This window comes from Dromaius novaehollandiae, chromosome 1 (genome assembly GCF_036370855.1).
Source record: "Dromaius novaehollandiae isolate bDroNov1 chromosome 1, bDroNov1.hap1, whole genome shotgun sequence".
NCBI classification, from domain to species: domain Eukaryota; kingdom Metazoa; phylum Chordata; class Aves; order Casuariiformes; family Dromaiidae; genus Dromaius; species Dromaius novaehollandiae.
In genome coordinates this window covers 15513727-15526920 of record NC_088098.1, presented here as the reverse complement: position 1 = coordinate 15526920, position 13194 = coordinate 15513727, and the positions used below count along the sequence as shown (strand labels likewise).

Sequence of the window (13194 nt, the reverse complement as noted above, 5' to 3'; positions counted from 1 at the left end):
ATTATAAAATTTACAAGTACAAGTGGAAGTACTCTATTTTATGTCTAAAGTGGTGTTAAAAATGTCAACTTTGATTACATAGTCAAGGTAAAACAGAAAACTAAAACCTTAAAAAATGTGGACATATCTCTGAATCTGTACTCTCTTCACGGGTCTGAGTGAGTCATTGAGATGAAATGAGGGGGAAAAAAGTGACTCTGCAAGAGACAACTGCTTATGTTTTGTTAGGTAGGCACAGAAAAATAATTTACTCTTAGAGACACGGATGTGTTACAAACAGTATGGCAACGTATAGTTCGTCTTGATGAAACCATAATTGTTACAACAGATCTTGAAATCTTTCTTACTTGATATGGCTGTACTCAGTCATGTGTTCATGTGGGTCTCCAGTAGGTAGTGTACATAATCTAATGTCAGTTCAGCATTTGCTGCTGAAGCAGTGATGAAACACTTGACACCTACCAAGTTCACCCCAGCGCAATGTCTGAATTGGGTCTACTTCCTAAACACAAGGGTTAACCAATATCACGCTCGTAGTGCTCTTGTGGTGCTTACTGTTGACCTTACAACTTTAACTGCAGTAGATCAAGATTCTGAAGGGAATATATATTTCCAAATAAATATATCTTTGCTTTATAATACATAAAGTGGCCTAGAAAATTACTACCATTATGATTTGTCATACCTTTCATTTGCAATTATGCATGAGATTTCAATTATTATATAAGAGCCTTTATTTCATTGGAATTTATAATGAAATTATGAGTTTTAGATGTAAAATGTTATTCATATACATTCTGTGAATAACTGTAAATGAACAAAATTGCTAACATATAGCTAATATCATTTTTCTTATATTGTTCTACTTTAATTTTCTCCTTGATTAAATTTTGTGCAGGTGGTATTCTAAGCTTTGTGATGAGAAGGTATCAATTCACATCTAAGTAGTTCATGGAGAATTATAAAACAGAGTGTAGAGATAATTAAATAAGTATTAAATGGATTAGTTGGTCACATCCCAAAGCTCTGATATGGCTTTTCAGTGGGAAAGAATACAAAATGGCTACAAAACCTGGTGGTGAGATTTCAATCATGGCTTTAGCTGTCTTTGTGAGAATGAGCCTTTACTTTCTGCCGTATTTTGTGCTTGCCATCTCACAACAGTTATGGTAGGGAAATGATCATGTCATAATAATCTGCTGTTTTAAATATCAATTGACATGGAATAGGAAAGCACTAGAACTGAAATTAGATTCTTTGTATTTCTTAGCAGAATATCATGAAATATGTGCTAAATACAGAAACTCATCTTTTTTTTTTTCTTTTTTTCCCTAAACCTGTGTCTTTATTATAAAATATAGGTGTCATACTAGGGGCATGTCTGCTTTACTCTGCAGAGCATGCCACAAACAATCCAGATAGCTGATAACAGGCTGTCATAGGAACATACTGTAGATGCTGAAATGCAAGTTCAAGTCCTAAAAACCAAAGAGATGTTTTCAACAGCATACATATCAGAATAATACCATTCCACAGATTCTCTTTTCATCCTTAAATGAAATCTCCTCCCTGCCAAGAAAAAAAAAAAAAAGTAAAATGAAACATTCCGATTAACTTCATTAGGAGCGGGATTCCACCCCATGTCTTATGTTGGGGCTGTCAATTTAGATTAAAATTTTGAAGCAATAGAGAATTTATTGTATACCTTGGAAGCTTGTTCAAATAATTACTGGCTTAAAGAGCTAGAAATGTGCGTTTTATTCCTGTCCTTTTTTAATCTATATTGTCAGTCTTCTCAAAGCTTCCTAGATATAATTCCAGAAATGGGAAGACCTTAGGGTCAGGAGTTCATAATTCTGCCTTGCAATAACATGGTGATAAGAACAAACTGACGCATTCCAAGTTAATTGATTTTAGTTAATGGATAAATTTAGATAAGAATATGGCTTAAATGCTCAGTTTCTGAAGGGCTTGGTTTTTTTGTTTTTTGTTTTTGTTTTTGTTTTTAATAGCTTATAAAAGACTTCCAGGTTTTCAAAGACACATAGGGAATAGTTGCAGAGATCTAGATCTTAAAAGGTACATAGGTATGTAACTTTGTTTAAATCATAAAAAAATGACATCTAAGTGTTGTTCAATTCTAAATATTTGCTATTTGTGGGAATTCACATAATTACCATTGTACCAGAAAAATAAAAGTTGTTCATAGTTCTCACTAAAAAATTGTTTCATTTTGAACAACTATTTAGCTAAAATTAATACTCATATCAGTATGAAAAGCATCCAGGTTAAGTGGTGTCTCGAAACATGAATAATAAAATTCAAAGAAGTCAAAATACAGAAGGAACAGGGCATTGGCTAAATAAAGGAATTATTCTTTTAAAGACCAGACTTCTCAAAACGGCAGCCACAAGGAATGCAGCTAGAAACCAGCTGGAACCACTGCTAGTTTTCTCCTTCCACTTTGGAAATGTGAATTACAGTATTTAGCCACCTGCCTGCTGGCAGAGCCCCACTGCTAGTCATATGATGTAACACTGTCATGGCAGCCTGAAGCGAAACCTTGATCTCAAACTAGAAAATTGTAAGTACCTACAAGCTCTAATGTAGCCCTTTAAAAAGGTTTGACATTCCTTTTTTTCCTAATTGTATTCCAATTGTCTATCTCTTTTTTTTCTTTCTTTTGTATTTGGCCTGGGGAAAGGTACTTAAGCAAACACACGGGAACTGATTCATCACAGAGATTTGAATGTGTATTAATTAATCAAAAGGCTCTATAATAATCCTTCACAGTGAATCTGCATAGGAAATGTTTGTCTTGTCTTGGAATTTCCAATGTTAAAAATCTGATGAATTAGCTTTTAATTTATATTTCATCTTTCATTCCCTGCAAATGAGTCAAAGATGTATGCCTTTGACTTCTGACTGTCATCTTTTTCTGAGTCTTCTCTCCAGAATAACAGTTACACTTTTTCTTCTAAGTGCTGTGAGTATTTTTCAATACTCTTTCATGTTAAGTCCACTTATTTCTGGTGAACCCTCCCGTTTTGTTTCAGGTATTGATCTCTGCTGGATCTTGGCTTGGATCTCTGAAGGGAAGTTTTGCTTTGTGACTCAATTTAAACTCTCAATAACAAACTGATAAAGCTGCTTCACTGGAGATTCTTTTCTTCACTAACACCCCTGGCTGCTGCTTATGAATTACAGAAAAAAACTGAATTATGAAAAGATTATGAAAAGAAATTTATTTTAAAAGGCTTAAGGCTTGTGACTTTCTTTTCTTTATTGCTTATTTATTTTTTTCTTCAAAAATGTAAAAAGACAGTCTGTCCTAGTTCCACAATTAACAGACTATAGTTAGCAAGGTAAAAAACAGCAATTAATTTTAATTAGTTATTTAATTTTATGCTTTCCAGGCTTTAGTCAGCCAAAATTATCTGCTAGTAACAAGATAATTTTGTATTTTCATAGCTCTGTGTTTTGCAACAAACTATATACCTTTATGATAGTTTGAAATAGGGAGATTCAAGACCATTCCAATTCAGTATGTTTATTATGTTAAACATGATTTTCTTCAAAGCAAAAGTGCAATTTATATCTGAATAAGAACTTTAAAGTATTTTGTCAGAATATGTTTTTTCCCAGTCAATATAAGAGTTGATGTCAGAAGAATGTTTGTTTAAAGTGGAAATGATGGTACATATGCACTACAAACTCATTTGGACATTTTTTCTCATTAAATATGGGTACATCTATTTAAGAGAAAAGTTAAGCAATAAAATAAATGAAAAATAATTATAAAAAAATGAAAATTTTGCCCTATGAGTTCATGGTTGTCAAATCAGGAAATGCTGGAAAAATTTTGTTTATACACACACAAACACATTTTGTTGTAAAAAGTCCCTCAGTTAACAGGTCCCTAAAACTGAGAAAAAAACTGAGAGATAGATAAGAATATCTTTTGGAAGGGCAGGGCTCTGCCTATCCTTATCAAAACAAAAGAAAAGTAGATGTTAGAAAACTACTGGGGCAGAGAATGGAGAAGATACTGTATAGAGAAAAAATGAAAGAGTCATAGCAGAAAGAACTTATCATGCTACCATACACAGGACAGCTCTTTTGCAATCAGTTCTCTGAAGCATCTTTTTTTTTGCTAGTGTTTTAAACTAACTCTTTATTGTCTGAGAAAATGAGTTAACTGAATATAAAGTTCTTCACTGAAGTGACTTTATGCAAATGACTCATTAATGCAGTCTCCAGGATGTTGTCAGCCCAATATGTTTCTATCTTAACATTAACTTCATAACATATGTTTGCATCTATTTTATGATACTGGTAACACTTCCCTCGTGTGAACCAGGAATTGGCCCCAAAACTTTTGAGTAGTAGCAGCTTGCTATACAATACAGGAAGCTGTTGTGCAGATCCTTTAAAAATGATTTAAAACATTCCCAAAACATCGCTTAAATAAATTGCTCTTTTAAAGGATTGCAGAATAAAAGGATAAACTGATTCTAGCCATTCTACATGCTGATTTATTATTTCATGCCAGGCCATATTGTAATGCGTCATGTTTGGTGACTTTCCTACTTTGTTTCCTTAGCATTTCAGTTATGACATGCTGTTATTGAATGTGACTAATACAGTCCTACAGGAGCTAAAGAAACTTGCATGTGGGAAATCAGCAATAAGGACTATCAGTGCTTTGTTTGGCACATTCTTATTTCTTTAAAACAATGTAAAATGTTTTTGTGTTATAACTTAGACAATACTTGTTACTCTCTACCGGCTATTTTTTAAAAACAGCCAGGAGTTACAGTGTGAACTATTCTAAATAATATGCACAGGAAAACAGTTTTCTGATTGTGCAGTCTTTTAAGGAAATGTACATTACCTTCTCAAACTGATAAATGCAGAGTTATATATAAATAGTCAACATTGGGTTGATACTATGTCTCCTCTGCTCTCAATAAATATGAAAATTTAAATCAGGAAAGCTTTTCTTTGGCATTTTTTAAAACTTTGATAACTGGGTGTACACTTTACAGCTTGAAACATGGTCTGAATGATTGCAAATTCATTTTTGAGAGTGCCAGTTTTCCATTGCAAGAACTTAGAAATGTTCAACAATTATCCCGTGTAAAAGGCACGAACAGCTCACAGAGCAGTGACTGGGATTCTCAACTTCTCCTTCTTAAGCTGTTTCACAATGCCTTGAATGAAGTGTAATTTTGTTACTGCAAGAATGAAGAACAAGTGCCAGGCCAGCAGTGCCATAAGAAGTATAGAGTGGAAATGCAAGGCTAATAATCTCCTCCTCACTGCTGGGGGGAGCAGGAGGAGAAAAAGAGAACTGTGACAGCTTCTGCTGCGGAGAAGGGGGTCTCCTCTCTCTGTAGCAGTAGCTGCTGTCCCAGCTTCTCTCTTTGGAGCTGGCAGCAAAAGTGAGCCTAGCTTTTCACAGCTTTGGCACAAGCAGGGAAGGCAAAGATGCAATGACTAGTTTTCTGATTCCAGCAAAAAGCTGTCTTGGGAAATTGCACGCTTTGGGCTTAGAAGCTGCTTTGCATTCTTCCTAAGTTATTCGTAATAACCAAGCTGTGGCTGTGCTTCTACTTTGTTCTTTTTTCTTGATCTCATGAATCATACTCTTTGATTTGCACAGTGATGCAGCTTTGTCAGATAATTAGCCTATAGCGAGTGGTCATGGTGAGATATGGATCTGAAACCCTCAGGCTGAAATAGATATTTTACCTTTATCATCAATTTATTGCATGATTCACAAAACATTATACAAAACAGCAGGACTATCTCTTTTTCTGGTTATACTTTGAAAGAAAATTGTTGCTGTTGTTGCTGCTGCTGCTGCTACTGCTGTCAGTGATGCTATTTTTTTCACTCCTAAAGTATAAAAACAAAAAAGGTAAGCAAAAAAACTCCAAGTATAAACAAAAACATCACCAGGGACATTCCTATGAGGGGCATAACAATACCCTTAGGAGTCATTGCACAGCAAGAGAAAAATGCCTGTCCAGAAGATTCTGTTCCAGAAGTTACAGCTGTGGAGAAACATGAAGAAGGTAACGTCCTAGTCCCAGAGTTAGAGAACGAAGGGGAAGAGAATGAAGGTTAAAAAAAAAAAAAAAAAAAAAAAAAAAAAAAAAAAAAAAAAAGAATAAAGATCGTCATTAAGGAACAGAAAAATGAATGTGTCAGAAATTGGAAGAGAGAAAGAAATGGTTTTACCTTTTGCTATATCAACACAGGAAGCCTAAATATATTTTCATTCTTTATATCAAGCTATTTGGAGTCGATCTGTGGCTGAGCAGAGGTGCAGGGGGTTACTTCAAAGTTTTCTATTACATTAATAGTTTTTAAAGGATTTTTCCCCAAACTTGAGTTTAAAAGAGAGAGATGCATGTAAGAAACAGATTCTGGCATGTATTATACTTGGAATGTGTTTCTGATGTAGAAATGATCTAGCCATAAGAGATCACTGAAGCATAACAGAGAAATATGGGATATGCATTTGTATGTAAAGCTGTGTATTGGTTTAACCAATTGCGTAAAGCATGCTCATCGAAGTGCTTTTCAGCTTGCCTCTGTAAATGCAGGTAAGGCTCCTGGGGCTGTTCAGGTATTTGCATACATGAGAAAGAACAAGATCATTTGAGAGATTTATCAAAGGAGTTACTTGCAAACCCTTCTAGTGCCTCCTCCTCCTCTGTTTATAGTACTCCTCCTCCTACATCATTATCTGTAGAAAGATTCTGCTGTATGGAAGGTCATACTAATTCAAGTGGGTTTCATAAAGGGACATCATCAATAACACTCCCTCTTTGTGTTTATTCTGCTTGGTCTTCTTGTAATATATGATTTACATTTGTATTCTTTAGTAATGGCTTTTAGTCTGGTTGAAAAAAATTGACATTGTAATGCAGAATTTCTTTTTTAAGATGGGATAACTAGGGCTTGAATTATCTAAAGAAGTGAATTCCATGCTCTTTTCTTAAATTTTGTGCCTACAATTCAATAAAACTCCACGTTGTGAATACATTTTTGTCAAGGATGTTAAAATATTTACAATTAGTTTCTATTAAAGGGGTTTCTATTAACATAAAAGAAGGTCTTAACATTATACATCAACCTAAAACTGTCATTCTATCCTTTTCTGCTGTTTATACTGGCTCTCAAACAATGATTATAATAGCACAGTATGGTTGGACTGTTTGGATCCATCATAACGATGTATTTTCCCTCAGGAGTAAATTCCTGCTTTCGTTATTAAAATATAAAGTGGTAGATCCCTTGCAGATAGAAGGTTATTAACAACCACGGTCATGATGTTCAGCCCGTAGTAGCATACAATTCAGTGAACTAGTTAAATGTAAGATTTTCAGACTGACAAGCAGAACTGGCATCCATATTCTCATTCAAAATCACTAGTAAATCGCAGTATCTGGTTTCTTTTCAAATAAAATTTCTTTCACTGTGTGTAAATAAAATGAAGGGAAAAATTATTTCTACGTATTTATGTAGATATAGAACAAAAATAGTATCATGGCTGTAAATTCCATGCAAATTAACAATATGCTTTGTCTTTTTTGTTAGACTTAATTAAGCAAGTTTCTGTCAAATTTAGTTTTGAAATCATGGAAATCCACAGCAGATAAATAATTCTCATATAATTTCCAATACTTAGAGCAAAGACCATTTGTATATATATATTTTTTAAGGTAGCTCAGCTTTGTCAAGGAACTGAACATATACTTTATGAAATCAGCAGGGGGCAGTTTATCAGAGAGTTGCCATTTTTTTCCTTAGCTACAATCTCTGATAAATTTTATTTCCAAGATTTACGCTCTGACAAATGTGGACAGGGATAGTCAATAAGAGTCACACAAGTTAAATAGGAAAATAAAAATAGAACACATGAGAGAACGCTTCCAAGATACTGCAAAGCTTGGGATGTAATGCAAGTGCATACCACAAACCCAGTGTAAACTTCTCATACTTCAGGAGCTGGAGCCTCTGTGACCAGTGCAAAGGCCTCAGAGCAGAGACTGGAGCAAAGGTGGTGCTAAGCTGCATTTCACCCTTCTCAGCTCTAGCCCAGGTCTTGCCACTCGTTAGAGCTCCCCAGGCAATTGTGCCAAAGAGAGAGGTGTGTGCTCTAACCAAGCATGTGCATGCCCTCATTTCTTTTCAGAGCATCCTTCTCTGTAATAAATATCTAAAGCAGAGGCAAGTTAGAAATAAATATAACTGCTGCAATGTCACTACCTAGATCTAAACTACCAGAAAACAAACTTCTTTCTTCTCCCATCACTCTTCACTTCTTCTCCTGTACTGAAACAGGAGGTGGAGATTCTGAAATTTCCAAGATCTTTAGAGGCCCTTTACTTCAATTAAAGGCATGCAGTAGATGTTGCACAGAGGGAGACACAGGGAAGAAGCAGGACTATCAAGAACGCTTCAATTTAGGCATGAATACGTAAGCTAAGGCCAACTAATGACATGCGCTATTTGGTGTGGAATCACATTTGAAAATCAGCACAGTGAACAGGGAGCTGAGCCAATGCAACAGAAGCATTTCAGGGATAATGCAATCAATAAATTTCAGCCTGTGTCAGGAGTCTGATTACCATATCCTAGAGGTAGTGAAGAGGACATATGGGGAACCAATAAAAAGGTCAGAATACAGTGCATGGCTATAATTGAGTCTACTACTTACAAAGCACAGCTAAAGGATTTTTGTACATTAGCTTTAGTAAGACAGTGAGATAGACTATAACTGCAGACTTTTTTTTAATTTAAGAAAAGAAAAAAGACACTGCAAACCGCTGATTTTCCTTTTCTTAAAAAAAAAGTAATACCTGACAAAAACAGACAGACAAACAAATACAAATCTAGCTCACAGATAAGTTATTATGGAGCCCAAAACATGACCTGCTTTCTGACTATATACCCAGACATGGGTTTAGAGCTGAGATCTGGATCACTCAGGTCTTATTTCTGTGGCGATCTAATTCCAAATAGCAAAATTGAAGAGTCCATAAACTGCGTAAGAATGGCATTAACATCTGATTTAGTTTTGTAATAGTACCATTGTTTTTAATAAATTATAAACAGTATAGTGTTCCTCAAACTAAGAATAATGCAGTCTAGCTTTATGTAGCAAATTTATATGTTCCTTTGTTATTACTAGTCCTAAAATTGAAATGAAAACTGCTATTCAGGAGATAAATTATAGGTAAAAGAAGGCAAAAAGACTGGTTATACAAGCATTCTATGACCTAAAATCAGATGGATTGATCACACAAACTTATTTGTGTTGAGAGGAAGTCACTCAGTAACAGTTCCTACATGTATAGGTACTTAACAGGGGAAGTCAGTATTATTCTTCCTAACAGCAAATTGAGAACACTCGTCCAGCACAGCTGGTAGACTCCCAGTCTTCTGTGTGCCCATCTGCTGCTCTAGAAGAATGCTCATTTAAATATGATTTGCAAAATCTGATCCCAAAATGCATTACAACCTGTGTAACTGCAATCATTTCCTGAACTAACTATAAAGCTCAGAAGAAACTATCAGGAATTTAAGGGAAAAATAAAGCCTTCATTCAGTGTAATACCTATGGATTGAATTCCAAAGCACCAAGCCATAGCGTCCAGATACTGTATAACATTATGCCTTAACAAATGACTCCATTGTTGCTATTATATTTCAATGATTGAGGTAAACACATTTCAAAATCGACAGTTAGGATGCCTAGTCAATCCCATGAATTCTAGGTCATGACATGTGTTAGTGATTATACGATTTCTGCTTGCAGTGGAAGCATATACCATTTTACAAAATATTTTTCTTTGTAAACAATTAATTAGATTTTAAAGCAGAATGAATGGAGAATGGAGTCTATGTATTATAAGTCTGCAGTGGAAATGTCTACCCATTATTTTAAATAAATTCTCATTTGCCTCTAAAGCAGCTGTTTTGGTCCATCTCATTAGTTTTCAAGTATTAGGATAATAGGATGATAGGATAATTCAGCTTGGAAGGGACCTCAGGAGGTCTCTAGTCCAACTTCCTGCTCAAAACAGGGTCAACTGTGGGATTAGACTAGGTTCCTCAGGGACTGATCAAATTTCAGTCTGTTTAACAGAAAATGTGCAGGAATTCCATGGAACTTAACACTGGAACCTAATATTCCCTCTCTCAGAGGATTCCTTCACCACTGTGCTACAAAATCATTTCTTCTGTTTATTGTTCTTTTATTCATCCTATGAATTTTACACAGAGTTCAAGGCACTCTCCAGAGAAATGAGAAATGAGAGGTCAGCCTCAACTGAATCTTGGTTGAAGAGTTTATGAACAACATAAACATTCTAGGCACAAAATTATCACACAAAATTTAGTGGCATTTCTACCTCTCTGACAGATCGACAGGAGAGTTATCCAGTTGTATGTTTGCAACAGACTAACTGAAATACTTAAATTCAAAAACGTTTTCAGGCCTGATCCATGTCTTACACGGATAACTAACTCAAGATTTCAGTTTGGTACCCAAGCACAGCAAAGAGATAGATTTATTACATATATTTTAGCTATAGCCTTCTTTCTCTTCAGTGTTTTATATTGGCAGACTCTCATATTCTTCTCATTTGGGACATTGGCCCTTCTGAGTCTCACTTTCATCCTTGAATTCTTCCAGTGTATAGTAGAGGTAACAAGAGTGGCTAATCCAGGTTATTGCGTTCCTAACCTAAAAGTCATTTTGTAGATCTGTGCTCTGTTTTCACAGCACTGTGTTTCAAGGTTCCATGTTTCTTCTGAAAATGTTGATAATGAATTAATTGATGCAAATTGAGACATACTCAAAATGTATTTGTAAATTATTTTAATATTTTTATTTGCAAAATATGCAGCATTTATAAATTGTAGGCCTTTAAATATACAGCTACATGCAACGCTGATTACTTTAATAATGTGGATGAGCAATATGCCTTCACTACACTTTTACGCTGATAGTAGTATATATGCTCACTGGAATGGGAACTTGGTTGGCTACAGCCCAATAGGTTGTTCTCTTTCTTCTTCATTTAGGTGTAATGTATAGTTTTGTAATTTGCCATAGCACAAGTCTTAAAATGCTTTTCTTTGCTATAGGAAAACCTAATCCTGCTGAATATGTCACATGAAAAGAGATTTGCATATGCATAAGAACACAGAAAAAAAAAACTACAAAACATCCCTTACTTTTTAGAGGAGTTGGGCCCACTATCACATCTCTTCCACAAGTAGCAGGAATTCACCTAATAGCAGAAGGAAAGATATTATGCCTTCTTCTCCATCCCACCCAGACTAGAACCAAGGTAATGGTACTCCCCTTGTATTTCGTAAAATGAGGAGACACAGTCATCCAGACATGCCACCCCCAGCCCTTTTTTATGTCCTATGATATCTAGTACATTCACATGAAGCTGACAGATACAACTCAGGATTTACATGAGGTCAACAGCCTTTTGGAGCAGCAGCTGGACAGGAAAGGAGGGGTACTGTAGGGCATGCACCTGGCTAACAGACAACAGTGTGGGTGGAAGAGGGGACTCAGAACATTTAAGTTCGTTGCTGGACTTACAATTCATCTAGCAGTATGGACATGGCAGCTGATCCTTATATCCATTTACAAATTAACTTCAGTCTCCGACAACAGAGTCAAGTAGCGCTCTATGAACTTTAATTTTCTCCTACTTCTATGCACTGGGGAGAGGGACTCTGAGAGAGGATCTAACATCCAGCTCTCCATCCAGCCCATAGCCCCTCTCCAGACAGGAGTTATATGTCTATAACTTCATATAAAACCAAGTTAAAGATTCTAATCACCTTTTTGTCTTGGGAGTGATACTGTATCTGAAGAGATTAACTCTTTGTTTCTGTTCTTCTGAGTATGGCAATGTACCCAACAAGTGACTCTTGCAGTCACTTTTAGGAAGGATCCAAATCAGTCAGAAACATGAGAGGTATATGACTTGCCCTGTCCTGTCTTCATCAGAGTTTAATTTACTGCCATTATGTAAGCAACATGAGAATAAGATGAATGAGGCTGGAAAGGCAGTTAAATTGTTTGACTTTCTGACCTAAACTACTTCCTCTCAGACAGATCTTCTTTTATCTTTTAGGATGTCTTTCTTTTTATACTCACTACTTCTGCATTCTGAATGGCAACTCTCCTTTTAAAATATTTATAGACTTCATTTAAAATAAATGAATCTAAAGCCTCTGGGGCAAAACCATCTTTGGTCATCTCGGGCAAAACCATCTAAGTTGACTTCAGTGGAGTTACACCAAGGTTGAATCCATGCCTGTGTCCTTTCATTTGTCAGCAGCCTAGAGAAAAACAAAGATACTCCTTTAAAAATGTGGCTTATTTTACATTCTCTCCCTCATTATCTAGTTTTGTTTTACAGCCTTAATAAAAACTTATATTAGCAGGATTTCATGCATTTATCTTTATGTTTGATAACATTTTTGAGCACTGTGATAAAATCAACAGAAATTAATGTAATTGTTTCCAGCCAGATTCAATAACTCTAATTACTAGCATTTCTAGTCCAACTGCATAATATACTTAATAATCCAGTATACTAAAGGAAATTTAACTACCGCTGACTCAGTGTTCTTTTATTTTTGTGTAAGGAGAACAATCGGAAGAGTAAATAAAGAAAAAAATGTATTTGCAAATTTGTGTTGGTCATAGAATTACCATTAAAGATATTGCAAAGCTCCATTGAAGTATATAAAAAGCCAATCAGGAACCTTTTGTGATGGTGTATTTATAATTAGAGAAAATTGTATGAACACATCATACGAAGCAATGTGATATCACAGTAATGCATTTTTAAATTGGAAAACAACTCTGATATCCTAAAATAACTAGCTTTTTGCAACATGATATATTCATTACTGTCTTCATATTCTTCTGTGCCCTTATTTTTATATTCTACTTGACTGAAAATATCTATGATGGCTTTGCATGCTGAAAACAACACAAAGCAAAAGACACAAAGAGTACTGATTATTTTTCTGGGTGTGCTAAAGGAAAACAAGGAATAACTACAATCTATTTGTATCCAGAAGAATTTTAAATACCTATCCAAATAAAACTCTATATTGTTAAATTCCACAATAAGT

At 35.1% G+C, this 13194-nt stretch overlaps 1 protein-coding gene across 1 annotated transcript in view; it reads right to left on the bottom strand.

The window, feature by feature from the left end:
• Positions 1-10896: 10896 nt before the first annotated feature.
• TAFA5 (TAFA chemokine like family member 5) overlaps positions 10897-13194 on the bottom strand; it is a 481655-nt gene continuing 479357 nt past the window's right edge. The window contains exon 6 of the mRNA XM_064506183.1: positions 10897-12390. Within this exon, the coding sequence (XP_064362253.1) occupies positions 12255-12390 (136 nt within the window). The 3' untranslated portion in view covers positions 10897-12254. The remainder of the gene's footprint in view (positions 12391-13194) is intronic.